This window comes from Sander lucioperca, chromosome 12, assembly GCF_008315115.2.
Source record: "Sander lucioperca isolate FBNREF2018 chromosome 12, SLUC_FBN_1.2, whole genome shotgun sequence".
In the NCBI taxonomy this organism is placed as follows: Eukaryota; Metazoa; Chordata; class Actinopteri; order Perciformes; family Percidae; genus Sander; species Sander lucioperca.
Genome location: NC_050184.1, coordinates 27667000 through 27691538, shown reverse-complemented (window position 1 = coordinate 27691538; position 24539 = coordinate 27667000). Strand labels below are relative to the sequence as shown.

The 24539-nt window shown below is 42.2% G+C and overlaps 3 protein-coding genes across 8 annotated transcripts; 1 reads left to right on the top strand and 2 right to left on the bottom strand.

The window, feature by feature from the left end:
• Positions 1-3418: 3418 nt before the first annotated feature.
• LOC116062196 (protein Wnt-7a) lies at positions 3419-11309 on the bottom strand. Its single transcript, XM_031316819.2, has 4 exons — positions 10932-11309; positions 10112-10338; positions 7226-7497; positions 3419-5107 (listed from the first exon to the last, which is right to left on the bottom strand). Exons 1-4 carry the CDS (start codon positions 11000-11002, stop codon positions 4625-4627), a joined length of 1053 nt encoding a protein of 350 aa, XP_031172679.1. The 5' UTR covers positions 11003-11309; the 3' UTR covers positions 3419-4624.
• A 625-nt stretch (positions 11310-11934) lies between these two features.
• Positions 11935-21199, top strand: fbxw12 (F-box and WD repeat domain containing 12). 4 transcript variants are annotated; one of them, XM_031316677.2, is made up of 11 exons: positions 11935-12153; positions 12254-12291; positions 12417-12583; positions 12704-12828; positions 13389-13595; positions 14025-14189; positions 14353-14563; positions 15030-15211; positions 15337-15467; positions 15630-15750; positions 20653-21199. In XM_031316677.2, the coding sequence occupies exons 1-10, from the start codon at positions 12055-12057 to the stop codon at positions 15727-15729; spliced, it is 1425 nt and encodes a 474-aa protein (XP_031172537.1). In that variant the 5' UTR covers positions 11935-12054; the 3' UTR covers positions 15730-15750; positions 20653-21199. The 4 variants fall into 4 exon arrangements, with proteins under 4 accessions (XP_031172537.1, XP_031172536.1, XP_035864130.1 ...); XM_031316676.2 differs by lacking the exon at positions 20653-21199 and having other exon boundaries at positions 15630-16511; XM_036008237.1 differs by lacking the exons at positions 15630-15750; positions 20653-21199 and having other exon boundaries at positions 15035-15211.
• ptpdc1b (protein tyrosine phosphatase domain containing 1b) lies at positions 15830-20776 on the bottom strand. 3 transcript variants are annotated; one of them, XM_031316673.2, is made up of 11 exons: positions 20531-20659; positions 19949-19982; positions 19776-19861; positions 19174-19339; positions 18968-19048; positions 18729-18847; positions 18515-18652; positions 17435-18414; positions 16772-16954; positions 16534-16644; positions 15830-16425 (listed from the first exon to the last, which is right to left on the bottom strand). In XM_031316673.2, the coding sequence occupies exons 3-11, from the start codon at positions 19819-19821 to the stop codon at positions 16291-16293; spliced, it is 1959 nt and encodes a 652-aa protein (XP_031172533.1). In that variant the 5' UTR covers positions 19822-19861; positions 19949-19982; positions 20531-20659; the 3' UTR covers positions 15830-16290. The 3 variants fall into 3 exon arrangements, with proteins under 3 accessions (XP_031172533.1, XP_035864128.1, XP_035864127.1); XM_036008235.1 differs by lacking the exon at positions 19949-19982 and having other exon boundaries at positions 20531-20776; XM_036008234.1 differs by lacking the exon at positions 20531-20659 and having other exon boundaries at positions 19949-20490.
• Positions 21200-24539: the final 3340 nt, after the last annotated feature.

The window sequence follows — 24539 nt, the reverse complement described above, 5'->3', positions numbered from 1 at the left end:
ATCGCAGAGTCTCAAACAGCACTCTGTTAAGAGAGTGCATGATTGAGCTCTGCGCCCATGCAGTATCTCTGGAATCACATAAAGACAACCTTGTGCTCTGCAATTTACTGTGCAGCGCTCAGGTGCTTGTGCATGTCTCAACCAGAGGAAAAACAAAAGTATGACTGACATAATCATGTGTCAGAAGATTTATGGTCAGAGAGAGCGAAGGGGAGAGAAAAAACTGGAGAGCATATTTTCTCGCTCCTCCTCCTCCTCCTTCAAATTATTGTCTTTAGTGCTGTCCACTTGTTTGAGTGAAACGTTGGAAGCTGTTGAAACAGAATAGTTCACCCACACACACACACACACACACACACACGCACAGAGTCTTGCGTTAATGAAGGCCCTGTAAAATGTATGATTTAACAACTCTTTCACTGTGAAATTATGAGTCATTTCCTTCTTCATTGGTGGTATATTTTCAGTTGTCTTTGGAAGTAAACACAAGATGCTATCTATGTTTCATGGGTAACTTTAATTCTGTGAGTATATGTCATGCAGACACAAAAAAAGAACAGAACAGGTAAGACTGTATAAAGAAATATGATCCCTTTGTTCACTGTAATTAGGGTTAGGTTCATGAGATGAATTGGAAATAAATCCTGAATTCTATCACTGGTTTCAGCAAATGTCTGCATCATCGGTTCAATTCTGATTCCAGCTATCAATCTGATCATCAGCGCAGTCAAGGCCGATCTAATGATAAAACGAAAAGCAGGATGGATCTTGCTTAAATATGTGTTAAAAGACTCATTGTTGGCTTTGACATTAATTGCTGGCTGGAGCACACTGCTGGGCCGCCCTGATGTATTGGGTCATGGGAGCAGATAGGGAAGCTGTGGCAGGCCTCCAGTAATAACACAGGGAGTGAGCCAGACTACCAACCATAAATCTGCTGCTACCACCAACTTCCAACTACTGCAGGTGATGGGTGAGTACGTGTGTGTGTGTGTGTGTGTGTGTGTGTGTGTGTGTGTGTGTGTGTGTGTGTTCTTATAAACAAAACTCCAAAGGGTAATGCAACCCCACTTCACAGCAACATGGATATTACACCCCTGAACATTTTGGCAACCCTTGGTCCTGTTTATGGAGAAACACAGCTAAGAGTATAATTAGCTTTTCAGTGATCCTGCAGGGTGTCTGACTTAGGCTGCGATATCAAAGAAGGTGGTATTTTGTGCTTGTGACTCAATGGCGAAGAAGTGACTGTGGCCTCTGTGTGGTGGTGTTTTTGCACCTGACTGGAAAACACTGCAGGTGGATTAACTAGAACAGTAGCTAAACTACATTGTTTGTTTAAAAAAAAAAAAACGAAAAAGAGATGTTATGCTGTAAATAATAGCATCAAAGGTTTGATGGTGTAAATGATTAATCCGCATTAGTGTAACCTAAGGGCACCTTGTAATAGGGATGTCCAGATCCGATCACATGATCATATATCGGGCCCGATCACGTGGTTTCAGACTCGATCGGAATCGGACGTTACCTCCCGATCAGGACTCGGATATATATGTATATATTCTCATTATTTTTTAACACATCTATAGTTATGCGGTGGCACAGAGTTAGACCCTTTTGACTCCACACAGAAACAGCAACGCGTGCAGCATGACATCACTTTGTTGCAGAGACGCTATTGGTTAGTTAGCGAGTATGTCTGCGGTCTGGAAGTATTATAAAGTTGATGACAACAACATTGCCATAGCAAACTGTGAGATATGTAACAGAAGTGCTCTGTTTGTTAACAGAGTTGTTGAATGTTAAAATAAGGTGAATTAAATAAAAAATAAGGAACATCCTGGATCTGTTTTTTTCGCTCTTCTTTATTCTTTTTTTATATATTGTAGAAGTATTGGATTGGGAATCAAATGACTCGGACTTGGACTCAAGGGCAAAAAAACCTGATCAGGACATCCCTACCTTGTAACCTTAGAGCACCACATTCAAGTATCCACACAAACCTGGGGTTTTGCCCTTGTCATTCATATGTTAGATTACCGCAAGTGAAGGTATATAAGTGACACATATAAAGGATTCTGAGATGTACGTGTTTTGTTCATGAGATAATGTGATGTGCATCTTACACACAAAACCCTAGTTTAGGTTTAACCAGAGCTTTTGGAGCAGCTGCCTTTTCTTATGCGCGAGTCTTTTGTATCAATATTATGAAAGCTGAAAGCTTTTGTCAGACAGAGACAAGCCTCTGTTATTATCCCCTTCATGCCCTTTTCTCTTTATTCTGGACAGATTATCACTGCCAATGACACATGATATAGCTAATATACTCAAAATTAAACCTGGATTCTCACGTGCCACAGCTTTTTCTGTGGGGAGAAAAAAAATGTAGGTTTTGCAAGGAAAATGCCCATGTGGGAATGTTCTAAAATACAGCACAGGTGAAAACTTTACAGGCTACATTTGTCAATCCCAGGAGATTATTGGGAGCAGGTTTTCCGTCAACACCTCGGGCCCGTCTCCCCACTCCACTTCCAGGCCGATGAGAGTGGAATCTGTAACGACTGTGGGCTTTAGCATCGTTAACATTTCCCTGACACGTCGGCCGGCCTCTCTTGGAGACTGCCCTGCATTTTCTCTGCTGCACTGGAGTTGTTGTAGCAACTAGTGGCCCAGGAGTGAATGAAGCAGATGTGCGAGTCATCTATCACCTGACAGCTCCCACTCCCCCGAATGAGCAAGTCATCTCCGTGACAGTCTGCCCAACCAGTCTCATCAATTACTCCAGTACCCTACCATTAGAGCACAAACACTTTTCTCCTCTGACACATTCAACTGCTTCCCAGTCTGCAAGATGGGCCCTCAATTAAGCCTGAATAACTTTCCCCTCTCAAAGGACATCTCTCTTTCTGCAGCCCAGTATTGCACACATTGTTCTTGTAGGATAAGCACTTTGAGAACTGATTCATCTCCATGGTGACCATTTGAATTACCATATTTGAGAATATTTATCCCTATTTTATTGCCTGATGATGATGTAAACCACAATGTAGCTACCATTAATAAAGATTTACATTTATGTCCATTTGAAAGTGTAAGTAATTACTCTAATGGTTAATTGATTCCTATGTAATGAGCAATTAAGGTACTATTTACATAAAAAAAAGTTCAACAACTCCAGTACCATGTTGGTTTATGGCAAGGAAATGTTAAGGTCAATTTTCTTTTTTTTTCAATTTTCATATAGTTATATAATACATATATCTTTGTTAATTACTTTTATCTAGCCATTTACACTACTTTGCAACTGTTCAAGTATGTTATGTCCTTGCAAAACTAAAACTCCATAGTTTCTTTGTTTATGGCATTCCCATGTTCTTTTGTCATGATCAGAGTGAGACTTGGATGCATGAGGAAGCAATAATGGAAATCATTTCTTTTTAGTGTTATTCTGTTCCTGTATTTCATCAATAGTAGTCATGAAACGCAGTAAACACAGACACATAAAAACAGTTTCTATCACTTACAATATGCAACTATGGCAGTGACAAACAGCAGGGGCCAACTTACATATATCAGCTTTTTTCACGGGGATTTTAACACAGGTGTCAGAGTCAGAACTTGACATTGAATATGCAAAATATATAAATAAGACATTCATATAAAAATAGGCTTTTACAAAATATACTCTATGAACCAATATTTACCAAAAGTGGAAAATGTGCCTGTGTTTTTGATCAGTGAATAAGTCCTGTTAAGCTAAATCGGCTTGAAGTAAGCAATGCCATTGAAGACAGTCAGTAGAGCGCACAGCCTTCGACCTCAACAAGTGGGATTCTCTAGACTAGCAGCAAACAGAGGGAAGACAAACTCATGTGAGGGTCAGAAGGTCAATGTGAGTAGCCTACATCCAGTTTCATCTGGAAAAACATTATTCTAAAACACATTATTCCAGGCAGATTCAAATCCAGTGTTTTAACAAGTGTGTGACAAGTTTTGATTGCCTTAATAAACTAAAACCCAACATTTAGTTATTTTTGATCCATAATGGACAAAATCAGTAGTTTTTTTCTTTATAGAATAAATTAATATTAATTGTTTTCATTCTCTAAATACAGTATGTTAAATATTCCAAATGGCTGTGTCATTTCATCTGCGCACAGAGTGAGAACTACAGCAGTGTGTCCTGCCCAGCAATCATATCCACCATAATGCATTTGCATTGGCAAAGTCCATTTGCTAAATGTCCATATAGCTTAGAAGTCTTGAAATTTTGCTTCACTGGCTCACACTGTGGGCACCTGCTCCCACATGCCAGGGTACAACGAACACAACAGTCCAAGAAGAGGGGTGAAGAGCTTTGTGTGCAAAAGAATCATGACTCCCCATCTTCATCTTACTGTATACACAGTACAGTAGTTCCTCATTATGTATGAAAAGACTGCAATAACAGCCTCCTTGTAAAGTTTAACCGTTCCAGTTTGTCCATGAAAACACACGAATCCACACACTCACATACATCATCACACACACACACACACACACACACACACACACACACACACACACACACACACACACACACACACACACACACACACACACACACACCACCCAATAAATATTCTCATTTGCATGTGTACACCTCTGTCCTCTCACTGCAGGTGTTGCATTTAACATAGCAGCACCACAGGAACTTGCAGTTGCACTGCCAGACGCGGGAGTACTGGTGTGTGTTGTATCCCCGGCCGCAGCACATCAAGTCACAGCCGCTGATGTGCTGCATCATAGTCTTGTTACACACCCTGCCCTGTGTCCCCAAGCTCCCCGTCACAAGGTCCGCCTCACAGTAGTTAGGCGACTTGTCTATGTACACCAGGTCTGTATCCATGGGCTTCCGGTAAGAGTAAGGCTTCTTGATCTTGAGGAATTTAGGGCGCTTGTTGCGGCTGGCTTTGATTGGCTCCACGTGCACAGCATGGGCATATTTCTCCTTGAGAATGTAGCCGAGCTCGCGGAACTTGGGAAGTGTAGTCCAGCAGGTTTTGGTGGTGCAGGAGCCTGAGACACCATGACACTTGCATTCCAGTCGCATGCTCTTCTCCAGGACCTAAACACACAAAAACAACTTAGTAACGTGGTAACAACTGTAAAAACACTCCAGTGATGAGTGATAAATACACTCTGATGATAGGTTAATAACAGCCATATTAGATTATTAAAACCAATTACCATGCAGTTTACTATAATAACGTCTTGCTTTTATCTGCTAAAGAAATATGATTGTGTTTTTATATATATTATATATTTATTTTTTTTCACAATAGAATTATGATTAATACAGTATGTCTTGTATGTCTACATACAGACATAGAATGAACCCCTGGTGTCTCTCAAACTGTCTTAATTCCCATTTCAACTCTTGCACTTAAAGGAAAATGACAAATGTGCAACTTAATAACAATGTGACTGACAAATACACCGTGGTTGGGGATTAAATACAGCCCCACCACATAGCTGTGTGATACCATATACACAGAAGCCAAAATAATGTATCAGATTTCAGCCTCTGTGTGTGCAGTTACCACACACAACACATAAATGTCAAGAGTGACTGTACAAGGCGCCGAGTGACTAGGATTACTGCTAAACCCCAAACTGATGACAATGAGAAGTGCCATTGACTGAAACTGGAATTTTCTTTAGCAACAAGGTCAATTGCAATTTCCTTTTGCTAAAATGTTAGGAGTTTGGTATGCGATATGGTCTCCTAAAGCCATTGATGAGATATTTATGCCTCCATGTTCTTGGCAAGTGAACTGTAACAATAAAACCCAAATACAGACGTGGTGTGAACAAGATTTGAAAAAAAAACTCTTCCTGAGCAAACCACGTCATAAAACCCTTGGCTTCAACTCGCTAATCCATCAGTTGTTCTGTGACCAACACTTGTGACAGCTTTTGTCCGGACGTCTGCGACCAGGGAGCTGTGAACAGCACTCCTGCTCAGTGTCACTGCTTTTGATTAGCATAAAAAAGGAGGAGGGGGTTACTATCAAAACAGAGAGGCCATTTATTAGCAAAAAGAAGAGAAACGAAATAGCAAAGTTTAAATCCACAAGTACAGTCTTTTTCCTGGGAGGCAATTTAGCTGTCCAGATAAGCCAATTTGAATTCATGGTGCACATAGAAAATGATCTACTGGGTACGATTGTGTGCGAGGAGGCTTTTCAGCAACTGTGGGGATGGACGTGTTAGTTGTGGGAATCAGGCTATTTGGCACAGTGAGACAGAGAGAGAGAGAGAGAGAGAGAGAGAGAGGATATGAGTTAACTTGGGCAAAGCTACTTCTTTAGTCTTCTAACTCCAACCTCACTTTAGCAGTTTGGCACATTATTCCACTCAATCTCTAACCTCGAGACTTACTGGAGTCTCTTTGTGACTCTGCAGTGTTCTGCAGCCATGCATGCAGAAAAGCCATCGAATGAGCAGGTCAACATATCATGAAAACCATCCCTTCCTTATCACATCATTGTCTACCATTCCGTTTTTATGTTGTATGAATGTCCTTTGTAGCTTTTGCATTAGGGTCTGACAGTAAAAAATGGCATGGTATATTTAAAATGATTTTGACTTAATGAAGATCCAATTTGGACCTTATGCGTAATGACTGAATTGAAACTGTGATTAGAGTTGGTATGCAAGTGAGGTGCATATCACTAAAAGCTTCTATACAGCAACGGAGACACATATTAATCAATGATGATAACCAAACAGTAAACACCCCTGTGTTACATGTACAAGCACATTGCACCTGATGTGGGTTTATGATGTTAGAGAAATTCTGGGTGGGGATTGTCATAAAGGTAACTGTATACATGGTGCAAATCCCATGGGGAGGGGAGGGGGTTTGGGCTAATGCCTTTTTGTACAGTGTCAATCTGTTTTCAGTGCAGAGATCTGGGATGTAATCAAACCCTGCCAGTTAAAAGTCCCTTAAAAGCAGCGTGCTTGTTCAGTCTTGGCAAGGTTCACCCACACCACATCATGGCACATATAATAGTTACTGTGGCCAGCATTAGACTTGTTAACCACTGTTTACAATTATCTTTAGTCTTCACTTACTGTTATCTTCTTTGTGCCTTTAAAGAATTCAAATTTGGAGAACAATTCTATGATCTTTAAAGTCATTGTGCTGAATAAGGAGACATAATTGCTAATCACTTACCTTACGTCCGACCTCATTATTATGGAGGTTCATTAGTGTCCTTGCATTCTGTTTGACTTCCCGAGCATCGATAAATACTTTGGAGAAGCCCAGGCCGTAGCTGATGTCTGCCGAGCAGCCTCCCCACTTCCAGCCCTGGTCTTTACTGTAGAAACCCTGCTTCTCCTTATCACAGCTACAGTCACTCAGGTTACCCTGTGTACAGGCGGCTGTAATGGCGTGGGCCACCCCTGCTGCAATGATGGCGTAGGTGAACGCAGCCTCTTTACTGCCTAGTGGAGCAGAAAAAGAGGGGGATGAATAAAAAGTTGCAGGTTGATATTTTTTGAAATAGAGAATGTCATGGTGTTTCTCCTCAAGTTTAAGGGAAATACAATAAGTACGTAACAGGAAATAAATAGGAAACGGAGATTAATCATTAACAGTATGTGTGCTTCCGTCACAGTCTTGCTGACATATCACTCAAGGGCTGCAGTGTTTTGAAACCTGACCTGGAAACCGTCCTGCCCATGAACCAAAATGGACACTGGCAGTATAGTCAACAAAGCAGTATGAATAAGAGGGTTGTCGGAAAAGAAGGGCTATTGATCCGCTCAGAAACTGTCACATTCTGTGTAAACTCATAAGGCACTGACATCAGAATCTTCATCCTGCCGTTATCTCACCCAAGTCCAGCTAACAAATCATTTACACGCACACGGAAATATCGACGAATAACTAAAGGTTAATCTGACAGGATTCATATAGACAAATCCTGAAGCAAAGTTCTCCAGTCGAATAATAAGCGAGAGTCTAATATATCTTAATGCAAACAAAGCAATACTTTCCCCTTCTAAAACAATGTAAAAACAGCCCATGATGTAATATTCATAAACATGATAAACGAGTAGTATGTTTTTATTTTCAGATCTGAGATTCATTATCATGCAAACAGGAAACTCGTAAACTGGTTATAACATCCATCATATCTATGTGTAAATAAACTCCTCTTGTCTCTGTTTGTTCAAAACAAACATACCTTGTTCGTGTTTCCTCCTGCCACCCGGTTCACTATGTAAAGCTGCCATGTTTTTTGATAAACATCTTGGATGGGTGCCCTTGCCATTGAAAAAAAAAACTGATATTGAGGCATCAATTATGTGGACGTTTTTATAGACTTAATGGGCTCCATGCCAAAAAAGAAGGTGTGTCAGTCAGTTCTGACTGCACCGTTGTTAATTTTTCCCCTGCAGTTCTGAGTGCGTGAGTTCACCGCAAAGAGATGATATGACTTCTTCCTTACGTTCCAATGAGAGATGGAAGATATTAAAAAAGAGAGTGGACAAAAAATTCAAACGCCTATTTAAGTTGAACTAGAAGTGCCAGTTCACTGTTCTTCTACCATGTTTGTTTCTCTTTCATCTCTGCAGAGTCAGGCACCTCTCAGTATCCAGCCTCTTTATATGGACCTCATCTCATACAGCTTAGTGTAACTACAAAGTTCAAGTGCAAACACAGTTGAGGCCTAAAACGGCTCAAAGCTGATGCACCTTGCATTACCAGTAAGGATTACGTCAGTTCACGGGTCATTCGCTCCTTCGCTTTAAGAACAATTGTGAGCTCCATAGCTCCACTCAGCCTGGGTATCAACAATGGCATTCATTTACAACCATTGGCCTTCTGATTAGTGAAACCAATCTATTTGGTATGGCTGTCCAAGCCATAGACTTAAACTCCTGTCTTGGAAACACAAACCAAGACTCTTGATGAGCTAAAACCACTCATTCAAAAAGGAACAGACTGTCAAACTGTTTTCATTTCAACAGCATGAAGAGATTATCCTTTCTTTCCAACAGCAGCAGGCAAGATGGCCTCAAACAGCTGGTCCAAGCTACTGACCATTATACAATGGGGTATTTGGATTCTTTGTTTAACATCAATAGTTCTTACAGAACTAAACATAAATTACAAGTCTTTTAAGGATTTTATCTAAATAGTTTTACAAAGCATCATCTGTTATCAGCCTCCTACATTGACTGTAGCCATAAAGGCATCATTAGACAAAATATCATTAAACCTTGTTAGGTCTTCCTGTTATTGGTATCCTGGATATCCAACTATCTTTAATCCACTTTATCAGTTCATAGTAGCCAACAAACAAATCACAAAACTCCAGCCATAATTACAGCTTCCCCTGCAGGTCATCCGTTCTCAAGAGGAATATTGATTTGAACTCATTTGTTTCTCTAATTTAGTACTTTCAGGTCTTACTTTCCTCTTGGCTTTGCCCCACTGTAACTTATACCCGTGGTAAGATCTACGGCCTTACAGTGAGAGCCACAGCACCCATCACTAGACAGGATAAAGAACAGAGAAAATGTGTCTCCAGAGACTCTGCTGGGCTGAAAAGAAATGCTGCCAACAGTCACAAGAGCTTTGTTACAGTGCTGGCTTCAGATACCTATTATAGAAAAGCCCTTCTCAATGAAAAGTCTGGAGCAAATGACACTGACTCCTTATGGGATACTCCTTATACTATCAATGCAATAATTCAGGACAGATGACATTCTGATGCAGGTTTTGGCTAGAGCACCAGCTTTTAGATTATATTTTGTAAGATGAGGAAAAGGATGCATGTCAAGGTCATTTATTTTTATTTTTCCAAGGCATCAGGTAATAATGTAACTTTTTGATACTCCTAAATAAGGAAATTCTGTTTTGCACTGCGTTTTGTGAATATCAACCATTATTAAGGGAAATCACAAAAGTGCCTGAGATATGATAGCTGTGCGCATTTTACGCACAATGCGCATGAATACCCATTGTGCAAGGTGATTAATACATTGTGTTTACTGCTGGGGGAAAACGTTTCAAACTGTAAACAAACGTTAACAGACAGCAACATACCCACTTTCAACTCTTTTCCGAAGACTGTCCTCTCTCCAAGCGCAGAGCAGTTCCAGCGCCCGTTTTTGAACTGAAACTGACACTCGTTGATGCCCATTTGGGCTCCCTCTCCGATGACGATAATGGCATCGGGGCGACTCTGGCAGATAATCCGTTGTCTGGGGGCCAAACCGGGGATCTTGTTACAGATTATGCTCGCACCTAGGGCCACCACCGACGAGAAGCCACTGTGAATGGAAGATGGATATGACTGAGAAAAAGTGTCCGTCGACCATGTATTTTCCATTTTTAATATGTTTGGCCGTTAGTTTGAGTTTATTTTTCATCCTAAAGAGTTTACTTAACATTTTTAAATAAAATGCATGTTTAGTTTATTAAATAGTAGCTCATGATCATAATTCAAATATTTAATATATCCTGCAAAACAGACTGCTTTACTACGACATTTGCATTTTAATAGAATTGTCATCAAAAAGATTTTGTAACATGTCAGAGCTAAAATGCACCACTAATTCTACAAGTTAAATACAGTATTAAGGTTGTAGATATTTTTAAATTATTATACCTGTATGTTTTTTTTTACCAGCCTTTATCATAAAGTAATGCCATTAAGTGATAAGGACGCAGTTGCCACGAGTCTAACTGAACTCTTCTCTTTTCTTCTGTTTTTCTTCCGTAGCCTACATAAAATCACCTGCCTGCTATTGAGCACATATGGGATACAGTAGGCGCTTTTGAAGGACAAACAACAGATACAATTTTAAAGTATTTTGTGTTTGAGAATAACAAACTAATGTGAAGTCAAATAAGCGCAGCTCACCCAATTTTTAAATAAACAATTCCCAGACAAAGTAAAACTCTTAAAATCCAGCGTCTTGTTCTCCGACTCATTGCGGCCCCGCACTCAGTTTCATGCAACGATCCGAAGAGCTGATGAATAACTCGGTTCGCTTATTCTCCGATCGATCACAGCCCAGGTAACTCCAAAGGAACTCCAAAATGACGAAAAGCATTTAAAAAAACAGTAGACGTTCGGGAAAAACTTTTTACAAATTGACGGCTAGTGTATCATCCAAATTCCCTTTATGCGGCCCCCTTTCGCTGGGCCCTCTTGTCATTGCGAGGGTGTCACAGGTAACTCTTGGTGAGGTGAGCAAGTGCGATTATCTCTTTCTCACAGTTCCTCTGCTACCCGCAGGTCTTGGCTATATATCTGGCTCATCTATCTGGGGCGTGTTCACAGAAGACATGGGGCCCTGCTGAAGAATCCCGCCAGGGCTGAATCTCAACACACACACACACACACACACACACACACACACACACACACACACACACACACACACACACTCCTCTGCAGTGAATTCACCTTGACTGATGATGGGATGGCGTTTTATTTGGTTATTATAAGTGGATCAGGGTTCAACGCAATATGGACATATGCTTATTTTTACGCAGATATTACTCACTTGCCAAAAGTAAGCATAACAAAAAGCTTCAGATAAACAATATTAAAACAAAACAAGTAAGAAGCATTGACTTTTATTTATTTATTTATTTTTACCTCAAAAAGTGGAGTTATACTATCTCCACTCAGGTAACAGGTGGTGTAAATCACACATATTTAATACATGCATTTATTTACTTTAGTTTTTGTTATTCAAAGGTAGAATTCCATCCACTTCTTAGTTTAATAACGCATCTGATGCGCGCTAACTCAGTGCGTATTGCGTCTCCCGATCCTGGACATTTCCCTGGATCACCTACCTTTATATTGGCGACATCTGGTGGCACAGTAAAGACACTGCAGGCTAAAACCTAAACAAACCACTCCCTCTTGTCCCTGTATTCTTTCCGTAGTCACGCCAAATGTAGCTTACTAGCTTTTGCTTTGATGTACTTTGGGAGTTAGTCGGTGAGGGGGTGTAATAATTGATGTCAGTATGGATCTTCATCACCCGCACTTGATTGGTGATTGCCTTATTCATATTTTTACATTCCTGCCCGAGGAAGATTTAATAAATGCCTCCTGTGTGTGTAAGGTAAGTGTCCAACTTACGGCGGAAGTAGCTGTGCAATATAGAGCGAGGCCATTATAATTCCCAAAAGTGTCTGTTTTTGATTACAATGATGTATTTTTAGGAATGGAATGAAGCTGCAGAGACTCCTTGGTTATGGAGGTACTTTCATCTATGTCTTAAGAAATTAAATGTGTATGTTTATCGAAGTTAAAGTAGATAATGCATCTGGGAATAACATTTCAAATCAAAACATTTCTACGCATTCAATTGTGTGGTCCCCTCAGGAGGATGTGTCTGCAGAGCTGGGGTTTCTGTAACCTTGCAGTTTTGGGGAGTGAACACGGGAATCACTCATGGAAGAGATACTTCCTGCGACGTTGCCATTTAGAGATGAAGATGACGGAAGGGAGGTCAGGAGGTTACACCTGCAAAAGCCTCAGAGGACACACAGGTAGGCTACGCCGTCTCTCTCTCTCTCTCTCTCTCTCTCTCTCTCTCTCTCTTGGATCTCCTTTGCATGACTTCATAATGTCTCTCATCAAATGTTTACATCTGGCATGCTGTCCATAAGGCAAGGTGGTGGGGTTGGTGTACCTGCAGGGGAATTCAGCTCAGCGTCCTGACCTCTGGAGCAGAAGTGCCGCAGTGTGCAGCGCCTCTACTGATGGAACAGTCCGAGCATGGGACATCCAAACTGTCAGTGCCAGCACCTTCAGCATATCATCCTGCATTCTCAGTATTACCATGTTAAAGTATTTGTACCAATGCAAAATGTTGTCATGTTTGGAGGCACAGAGTTTGATTGAAGAGGTATCTACTTAATCCAAGTTTCTGTATATTTATCTGTACGCTTTTGATTAGGTTTGTTTTTCATCTGTCCTAAATTGATTGTATGACTTTCATACAGTAATTATAGATCATGCCTCAGAAAACATGTACAAGTCCACTTTAATGCTGCCCATATCTAAAACCTACATTAACCACAATTCATTTACAAGTAGTTTTTCTTAGATCCAAGATGCCACAAGGTAAAGCCAGATGTGAAAGTGACCGAATGCGGGCATCATGCTGCATTCAGACCTTTCATCTACACTAGGCTATACGTCATATGTACTGCAAACCAGGTGTATGCAGGTTTCATTCCAGCTAAACATTACTGAAACTCTGACGGTTCCCTCTTCTTGCTCGAAAGTTGCAATTCACTAGAATAAATTCCCTCACCAAAACACCTGATGTTGCTCCTTTTTTTTTCTCAGGGTGAACTCCTGTGGTGCAGTCCTGTGCAGAGTCCTTTGACAGTGATTGTAAGTGATGAAAAGCATGATGTTGTGATCACAGCAGACTCCACAGGTCTCATCAAGACCTGGCAGAGTCAGACCGGCCAGGAGTTGGCCTCCTTCACTACTGCATCTCCACACTGTACAATACTACAGTACAATATCAACAACAATTGGTTTCTGACTGTAAGTAACTTCAGAATTTGTGGGCTTGTAAATCTGAAAAGTAATAAGTAGTAGGGGTGGGAAAAAAGAGAAAAAATATTTTAGTTTTTTTCTTCTTTTTTTAAACCAATGATTTACCTAAATATTTAGTGTTTTTACCGTACCGACGTTGGCGACTACATCATATCCGTTTCCAGCTAAACAGAGCGAAAGCAGAAAATGCAGAAAATCCATGTTATGTTCTTCTTTACAAATGAAATAAATGTCAGACTGACATGTGATGTGCATTATTTTTAGAAAACAGTTTGTTTTTAGAAATGTCTCATGATATTGTTTTTGTCTCTAGAAGTGTATTATTCAACTTTTGTTTTCGTGAAAGAATCAAATCGGGACAAAAGCATATCGTCCCAGCCCTAATAAGTAGTAATAAGTCAATATATTCTCTTCCAGGTTGGAACCAGTCAGGGATCTGTGTGTACACTAGCTGATTCAGCTTTGACTCAAAAGTCCAGCGTCATGGTGTGTGACACATTTAAAGTCAACACACTCCTAGTTTCACCTGACAAGAAATGGATCACTGCTGGAACCAAGGACAATGATGATTTAAGTCCAAAGGTATTTCTTGTTGTCTTTGACAGCCTGACTTTATTGGTCTGTTCTTGTGTGTTTTCTTTTACCGCTCAGTGCAAATGACACAGTGGGAAAATAGGTGTTCATAGATAAGAATAGTAAAACATTACATACACATTTTGTAGATTTATGTTTGGTTTGTTGGCAGGTGATTTACACTGAGAGTTTGACCTCACCGTCTGAGGACGAAGATCCTCTGTGCCAATCTGTGCCAGTCTCCGGCTGCCAGGCTGCTGTCTTCATACCCACCCAGCCTGCCAGACTGGCCATCATCCACCACAACCAGCGCCCAAACAACAAAGCCCTCACTGTCTTCGATGTCAGCATTAAAAAAACTAAGTACAAGTCAGAGATCCAGGGTGAGGACTGAGATATGTGCATATTGACTTTGATATGTGGTATTGAATCTTGTATAAGCCATCAGAAAATTGCAGTCAGTTGGTGAATCATTCTAGGGAAATCCACTATTACCGTAACTGCAGATATTGTAAAGCTGCTGGTACAGGTACAACTAGATTGGATCCATTTGTTATGGTGTATATTGCTTATTCCCCGGATGACTGGCATGCCAACGCTTTAAGACATCTAACACAGCTTCAGTGAAATTTAATATTAGTAAATGTCATTCTGGGAAATGCACGTAAACACAAATTGAAATATATGCAAGTTAAACTGGTTGAGTGAAAGTGGGTAACCAAAAAAATTTATATTACAACTGAATATCTCAGAATTAATCCTGAAATCTACAGTTTGAGAATTTAAAAGATTTTCCCCCATAAATGTTGTTTTTGGCTTGTGCTGATTTTGAATGTCTTCTCATCGTAGTCCAGCAGGTGGAGTCCTTCCCCTTGACACTGAACACCAGTTCCTCACACATCCTTCTCGAGGCCAAGGACAGCAACTGCTTAGTGTTGGCAGCTGCTCAGGAGCTATGGGTCTACTCTTTGAAAGGAGCCCTGCTTGCTAGCTTTAAAGACCATACTATGCCTATTTCTTCTATATCTGTGGTAGGTTGTTTTCGCATTTGGAATTCAAAGAAATATCCCTTCACCTGTTGTAACTCTTTGTTTGGGATACAGTACAATATACCCTCTGTGTAGAGAGCCAAGTATAAGTGTCTTCACAATTACAGGACAGCTTTCGTGTGGTGACAGCATCTCAGGACCTCTCCTTACGAGTGTTGACATGGAAAAATGACAGAGACCACAGATTGACTCTGGAGAGCCGATACCACTTACTGGGAGGCTCTCACACAATGTCCAGGTACAGTATGCTGTATGCTTTAGTACTGGTCTGCTGTATCAACAACAGCCAGGTTCCTAGTAATGCAACAGCCTAAATACAGATATTTTCTCTGTATCTTCATGTTGCTTCTGCAGTAATTTCCTAATCTTGTTACGTTATGCTCTGTGCCCTGTTTTCTAGAGGGTTCACCCATGTTGCTTGTGACTACTCCAGCATCGTGGCCTCAGCAGAAGGGATAGACGGGAAAGATGTCTTAAAAGCGTATTCTTTCATGTCATGAGCGTTGCTGCTCCAAAAAAAGGTGCCTACAAGAGGAGGACCATTTGCTTTTATTATGAACTTTTCATCATATATGCAGACATTAGGATGGGAAGTCTATGTTTACACAAACCAGAATTTAACACTTATTACAGATGAGAAATCCTCCGTTGATACACTGTGTGATAAACGTGCTTGTTAAGAAAAAAGAAGTTTGTAAAGGTGTAAGGATAATGTTCATTGACTACGCTTTTGGAGCTGAGGTATGTCACTGTTGGATATGACCAGTCTTAAGGCATAATGTTTGCTAAATATTCTTTTGTCACCTGCTTCAATATGTCACTACAGAAGAAAATACTGAGACATATTATAGTTATGTATCAGTGACAATAATCTCTGACAAAATAATCTAGTGACAAAATGTATGGTGATACTTTTTTATATTTAGCCCAAATTGACAAACTCTTGGAAAAGTTATTACATATGAAACAATTTGGCCACAAGGCACAAAAGCATACATTTTTCTTTCATGCTTCCACATGGAGGTACAGGCAGTGCACCGCATATGCATGACTAGTAGTACCTATGTTAAAGAGAAGGGAGACGTTGGCGTCTCATCTGCTTCGATGACCCCAGATCTCATGTCCTCAAGGACACATCGTAGGGCTGTAGTCATGGATTCGTACACTTTGCTTCCATCCTCTGAGTTATTTTTGATCTGTTCAAAGGCAAACAACACTAAAGTTGTTGAAACTAAACCAATGACAAGGACATGAATTAAATTGTTGAAATGAATACCAATAATTAGGTGTATTGATTTTCTTACCCATGTAAAAGCTTTGATTGTACGATTCAGGAAAGCATTTTCAACCTCTTCTGGTATTGCCATCATATGAGCCATACAATTTAGTATGCATGTTAGTGTTTGTTTAGAGGCCTTGAAAGGGATGAAAATGAGGGTTAAACAAATCAAAACCAAAATTATATTCGGGAGCTTCATAGTGCAGGCAATTCATTGTAGTATTGTTGTTTCAAATGTGAAACAGCACATAGTACGCACTGACCTGGTCAAGTGTGTTGAGGACAGTTTGAGCATCAGTGTTGTTGGCGTTGAGGGCTTTGGCTTCCTGGATGGAGATGACTGGCTCTTTAAGCTGCTCCAGCCATGCCCACATAAGCCCAGTGAGGATAAAGGGATCCCGCTCCATACACAGCCTTTCCCAACCACCGCCTTGGTTCAGTTCTGCCTGCACACATTCGGCAGTCGTGTTAGACCCTGTCTGCCTGTATGTAGTGTGCCTGTTCCGTCAGAGCAATGTGTAGAATTTTCACATCATTATAGCACCTTTGAAATTATTCTAGACATGGGGGGTCTTTTGTGATGCTGTCAAAGTTATGGCACAAATGAATATAAAAACTGACATTTGTATGTCATGTACCAGTCAGATCATTATAGATCAATTTGTTTGGGGTTGGGTTGTTAACTTGGGTCTTAATTTGGAATGGTCACTTTGTCAAAATTTTGAGTTGACAACATTTAGAGTAGTGTGCATACAATAATGCCTTTGTTGGGGCGGTGAATTGTAGGCCGTCATGAGCAGCTAATAGCTGACAACTGACATTTTAGCATAACTTTAGTCTTTGCAAATTCAAGTGTTTGTTGAATTTCTACATGCATGCCCTCCATTTCTACAAATACCACCATATCACTGGTATGGCTCAGTTACCTGCCAGGCCAAGACATAGTTTTTGTGCTCTTCTTCTCCATCAAGAAAAAGGTCCACTGCCAGGGCCTGTGCCACGAGCAACCTCCTGGCGTCCAGGGACAACTCTGACTGCAGGGTAATAAAGGGCACCTCTGACTTCTCCGATTGCTCCACTCCTCTGTCTTGAGGCTTCATCCCATTCATTACTAACTCTTCCCTCTGCTCTTCCTTCCACCTGGACAACATGCCACTGTATTTGGTTGATTCATTGTTTCCCACTGACTCACTACGTTGAATGGTTTTCCGCTTCACTTTCTTCAGCAGAACGGATCCATCTTCTACATTCTTGATTTGCCAGAGTGAGCCTGTTAGACTGTGTGAAATGCCAGAAGTGGCCTCAAATGGGGAAAGAGACATCTCAATACTACTCTGTGACATGGAGCCTGGAGGTTGTGTGAGGAGGTTGAGCTGTGATCCCAGTCGTCTCAGGTCGGACTCACTGTAGCTCAGACTTTTGCGATGGTAGAAGATGGGTGGCTCGTGGAAATGTCTGGGTAATGTGGGCACACCTGGCAAGCGGGGCTTCTTTGTAAATAACTCAGGGCCCATCTTCTCAATGATGCTGAGGGTCATCTCTATGTCATCAATATCAGGGGCCTCAAGAATGTCTTCCTCAATCACCTGTCGATTCTCTGCAATGTCCAACAGCAGCCTAGACACAAGCTGGACAATCTTTGGGAGGTGCCTCAGCTCCTTCCTCTCATTGCCATGCAATATGTGTCTCTGGCGGTTCAGGTACTGGGACAGGGTGACTGGGTTGAATCGAGGCTCAACACAGGAAAACACACTCCTCAAAGGGGCAAGGAACTGGACAAAATGTCTGACACAACGCAGCTGACCTCGGGTCTGGATGGAATTGGGGCGTTTAGCACGTACATATAAAATAGCCTGGTTAGGAGTCATCCTGGTAGCATAGGCCAAGAAGCATGCTAACAGCACACCTGCAGGGTAGAAAGGGGAAACCCGTCATTGTATGTCAGATTATACAGATGAAAGACCAGGCTGTCCTGATACTTCATACAACATTCCTTCCAAATCTACCTGTTCTGCCAAGACCAGCGTGACAGTGGATTGCTATCTTTCCCTCCTGCAGTGCAAAGGCCATGACTTTAACCATGTCCAGCACAGTGGTGAGGTTGGCCACTCCATAGTCACTCCAGCCAAAATTGTAGAAATAAACTGAAATGGTAAGATGTTTTCAGTCAACATGAGCAACAATACAGATATATCAAGATATATTGTATAAAGCACTTACTGTTGTTTTCCATGAAGACCTCTGGGCGGTATGAGAAGCCGCTCTCTGGCTCCAGAGGGTTTCCGCAGCTGGCATGTTCACCAGGTATCTGTAGGTTGATCACTGTTTTAATACCATTCCTTGACACAGACACAGACACACACACACACAGAGACATGAACAACACTATTATTCTTGTCTCCTCAGGTTCTGTGTGTTCTTAGTCAGGAAGCTGCTGAAAGAAACAAAGTTGTGTATACCTTTTGAATTGATCAATGATGTTATACTTCTCAATGATTTCTGTTGAGGGTCTGGACATAGCGAGAAAATAATCAGAAACCCTGAAACAATGGAGAAAAGTTAGTGGGATATATAGATACTGACACTGAAATAGAATAGAATATTTGGAAAACTGTTATGTTTTGTTGTACTATCACAACTGCTAAAGTAGAATGAGCATATGTACCAGGATGAGTAGAGGCCTTTTATGGCCTGTTGGTTATCACTCCAGTAACTTGGGTTGTCATACTTGCAGGCTTGACCTCCACAGCCGATTGAGCATTGCATATGTTCAGGAATAACATAACGTATAGCTTCTCCTACTATTGTGTACTTCGCCCTGGGGGCTCTGACTGGAGTTATTATAGGGGGAAAGAAAAGAAGAAAAATCTGATATCACACAAAACTTTAATCTAAAATTATTACCAAAATATACCAGAAAACTGTTAAGTGAGTGGTTTCTCAGCTGAGTAAACCACTATTAAAATCCAATACAAAGTTTTCATATCCTTAGAAACTATAGTGCAACACCAAATGTAGACCTAAATGGTTAAGATCATTAGTGGTAATATGCTCACTTAGAGGGATCTAATCCTTGTCTGGCATTGCATAGTTTCACATTGCCAGATTTCCACAGCGCTGTGAGCACTATATCAGGCATAGCAAGTCTGTCATCAGGGCATTACAATGAAAACAGTCAGTGGTGCATTTGAATTGCATTTTTATGTAGTCATTCTTTAATCGCTGACAGATACATTTTATTGATGACCAACTATCATCCTTACTTACTGAATTCCATCAGAGCTCCACCTCTTGTCTTTGCATGGAGTGCCATATGAACTCACTTAGACTCACATCCACAGTCATAGCAGAGCCTGGACAGACATATATCTACCTTGTTACACTATATTATACACTTTATCATATGCATTCTGTAAACTATTTGTGCTGTGGAGCCTTACCATAAGCCTGAAATACAGTTCTATAAGCAGTTTCCTAACAGAGTCAAGAAAAGGCATCTCATAAATAACCAAATCTCTGTTTTGTTTTGTTTTTTGGACTATAAAAGTCTCAGTGATTCATATGTTTTATAGATAGAATAGAATCAACTTTATTGTCCAGCCAACACAAAAACATTGTCCCTGATCTCAACCACAACAAATATAAAGACATAACATGTCCACATGATAAAAATACATTAACAGAACAAAGATATCTCAATTGTACAACAGTAATTGCATGATAAGACAAGTTAGAGAGAACCACTTACAAATACACATTTTGATCAAATATCGACATCATAAATCATAATTCAATCAAATGTAAAGCAGACATAATCCATTTTAAAGGATTAGCAAGCTGCTACTCTTAGCCGGTAGTTTGACCTCAGTAGCTCATCACAGTCCAACATTCATTATCACTCTTCAAGACCAATATGCAAAATAATCAACTTTAAATTAGCTAACAAGGTAAGACCAATCTAACAATGAATACAACAAAATGGACTAAAATACATTTAATTTGAAGAAAAAAAACGGATTTACCTGTAGTAAGTAAGACGAGATGCTTATAACCACCATCTTCAAACACAAATGGTTCACAGCTGCAGTTGCCAACATTTCTAACATCAATCTCCACAGCTCTGATGTTGTCTTTCCCTCTCCAGCTCTGTGGAAAGTCAATCCTGTGGCCTCACTTGACTTGATTTGTCTCGGATTATCCCTGTGTAGCGGATGTGGCAACACAAGAAACCCACAGGATCCTGTGCGCTCCTGTGTGGAATGCCACCTATCTCAACAGGATGACAGATAAAGCATGTGAATAAATTAATCTCAAGAATGTGTTGAAAAGTAGCAGAGATTGTGTGCTTTGTAATTATCTCAATGAACAGGTTCCTCCGGTCTGCAGCTCTGGGGGGGGGGTCGTTGTTGGGCTATTCCTGACTCCTCTTGGATTAGACTAATCTTATTACAGTACAGGTATGAAAATACAGCACCCACTCCTCAACAAAAACTCATACTAAAGCCACATCACTATTGCCTTCTGCTGGACTGTTATGAAATACAATGATCCACAATATATTCTAGTCTATTCTATATTATAGTCATTAGGAAAGACCTGTCGTTCACTTGACCAGATTCTCAACATGTCTAATATGTATTTGATTAATGATATGCATGTCTATAGTTGTGAATACATTTAAACCGATTTTGTATTTGTGTCATGAGTGAGTTCATCACACTTAAACTCTGCTACCCTGCTGCTACAAATAGTGAAACCTTATTGACATAGCAAGTAGATAAAAACTGATTGGCTTACCTTGCACCTTGCTAAAGCTTAGGTTGGTGGGAAAAGATCAGTCTATGATGTACAGGATTTGGAGAGACTTCAAAGCCAATAAACCCCAATGCAATCCTAAAATGCTGCTGTCCACATTACTGTAAATGACAGAAAGCCTTTCTGGTTTTATTTCTATCTATCCCTAAATTCATTATGCTGATTGTGTGTGCATATCGATCTATACTTTTTTCAACACGTGTTTCTGGTATTTGTTACATCTTATATCAAATCATAAATCTGTGGATTCTTGCATGTTTATCCTTACTCTGAATATTATTATATTATATATTATGAATAGACACTTTATGTTGTATATACATCTAATATACTGTATATTTTCACTAAATTATATATCATGAATCCTATTTTCTAATTTGGCAGTGGGGTGGCAGTGAAGGTCAGGGGCCTCGACGGACCAGACTCGGGCAGCAGACGCTGGCTCTGGGGACGTGGAATGTCACCTCTCTGTGGGGGAAGGAGCCGGAACTGGTGCGGGAGGTGGAGCGCTACCGGTTAGATCTGGTGGGGCTTACCTCTACGCACAGTCTCGGTTCTGGAACCATACTCCTGGATAGGGGTTGGACTCTTTTCTTCTCCGGAGTTGCCCAGGGTGTGAGGCACCAGGCGGGTGTGGGGATACTCACAAGCCCCCAGCTGAGCGCCGCTACGTTGGAGTTTACCCTGGTGGACGAGAGGGTCGCCTCCCTACGCCTGCGGGTTGTGGGGGGGAAACTCTGACTGTTGTTTGTGCATATGCACCAAACAAGAGTTCGGAGTATTCGGCCTTCTTGGAGACCTTGAGTGGAGTCCTGTATGTCCTGTGGGGGACTCCATAGTTCTGCTGGGGGACTTCAACGCGCACGTGGGCAATGATGGCGACACATGGAGAGGCGTGATTGGGAGGAACGGCCTCCCTGATCTAAACCAGAGTGGTTGTTTGTTGTTGGACTTCTGACACCATGTTCGAACATAGGGATGCTCATAAGTGTACTTGGTAACAGAGCACCCTAGGCCAAAGGTCAATGATCGATTTTATAATCGTTTCATTTGATCTGAGGCCGTATGTTTTGGACACTCGGGTGAAGAGAGGGGCAGAGCTGTCAACCGATCACCATCTGGTGGTGAGTTGGGTCAGGGGGTGGGGGAAGACTCTGGACAGACCTGGTAAGCCCAAACGGGTAGTGCGAGTAAATTGGAAACGTCTAGAGGAGGCCCCTGTCCGACAGACTTTCAACTCACACCTCCGGCGGAGCTTTTCGTGCATCCCTGTGGAGGCTGTGGGCATTGAACCCGAGTGGACAATGTTCAAAGTTTCCATTGCTGAAGCTGCGGCGAGGAGCTGTGGTCTTAGGGTCTTAGGTGCCTCAAGGGGCAGTAACCCACGAACACCGTGGTGGACACCGGTGGTCAGGGAAGCCGTCCGACTGAAGAAGGAGTCTTTCCAGGATATGTTATCCCAGAGGACTCTGGAGGCAGTTGCAAGGTACCGAAGGGCCCGAAGGGCCCGAAGGGCTGCAGCCTCTGCCGTGAAAGAGGCAAAGCAGCGAGTGTGGGAGTTCGGAGAAGACATGGAGAAGGACTTTCGGTCGGCACCAAGGTGCTTCTGGAAAACCGTTCGCCACCTCAGGAGGGGGAAGCGGGGAACCATCCAAGCTGTGTACAGTAAGGATGGGACGCTGTTGACCTCAACTGAGGAGGTAATAGGGCGGTGGAAGGAGCACTTTGAGGAACTCCTAAATCCGACTAATTTCTATGGTAGAGGCAGAGCTGGAGGATGATGGGGGATTGTCGTCAATTTCCCTGGTGGAAGTTGCTGAGGTAGTTAAACAACTCCACAGTGGCAAAGCCCCAGGGATTGATGAGATCCGTCCAGAAATGCTTAAAGCTCTGGGTGTGGAGGGGTTGTCTTGGTTGACACGCCTCTTCAACATTGCGTGGAAGTCTGGGACGGTGCCTAAGGAGTGGCAGACCGGGGTGGTGGTTCCCCTTTTCAAAAAGGGGGACCAGAGGGTGTGTGCCAATTATAGGGGTATCACACTTCTCAGCCTCCCCGGTAAAGTCTACTCCAAGGTGCTGGAAAGGAGGGTTCGGTCGATAGTCGAACCTCAGGTTGAAGAGGAACAATGCGGATTCCGTCCTGGTCGTGGAACAACGGACCAGATCTTTACTCTCGCAAGGATCCTGGAGGGAGCCTGGGAGTATGCCCAACCGGTCTACATGTGCTTTGTGGATCTGGAGAAGGCGTATGACCGGGTCCCCCGGGAGATACTGTGGGAGGTGCTGCGGGAGTATGGGGTGAGGGGGTCCCTTCTCAGGGCCATCCAATCTCTGTACGACCAAAGCGAGAGCTGTGTCCGGGTTCTCGGCAGTAAGTCGGACTCGTTTCAGGTGAGAGTTGGCCTCCGCCAGGGCTGCGCTTTGTCACCAATCCTGTTTGTAGTATTTATGGACAGGATATCGAGGCGTAGTCGGGGTGGAGAGGGGTTGCAGTTCGGTGGGCTAGGGATCTCATCGCTGCTTTTTGCGGATGATGTGGTCCTGATGGCATCATCGGCCTGTGACCTTCAGCACTCACTAGATCGGTTCGCAGCCGAGTGTGAAGCGGCTGGGATGAGGATCAGCACCTCTAAATCGGAGGCCATGGTTCTCAGCAGGAAACCGATGGAGTGCCTTCTCCAGGTAGGGAATGAGTCCTTACCCCAAGTGAAGGAGTTCAAGTACCTTGGAGTCTTGTTTGCGAGTGAGGGGACAATGGAGCGGGAGATTGGTCGGAGAATCGGCGCAGCGGGTGCGGTATTACATTCAATTTATCGCACCATTGTGACGAAAAGAGAGCTGAGCCAGAAGGCAAAGCTCTCGATCTACCGGTCAGTTTTTGTTCCTACCCTCACCTATGGTCATGAAGGCTGGGTCATGACCGAAAGAACGAGATCCAGGGTACAAGCGGCCGAAATGGGTTTCCTCAGGAGGGTGGCTGGTGTCTCCCTTAGAGATAGGGTGAGAAGCTCAGTCATCCGTGAGGAGCTCAGAGTAGAGCCACTGCTCCTTCGCGTCGAAAGGAGCCAGTTGAGGTGGTTCGGGCATCTGGTAAGGATGCCCCCTGGGCGCCTCCCTAGGGAGGTGTTCCAGGCACGTCTAGCTGGGAGGAGGCCTCGGGGAAGACCCAGGACTAGGTGGAGGGATTATATCTCCAACCTGGCCTGGGAACGCCTT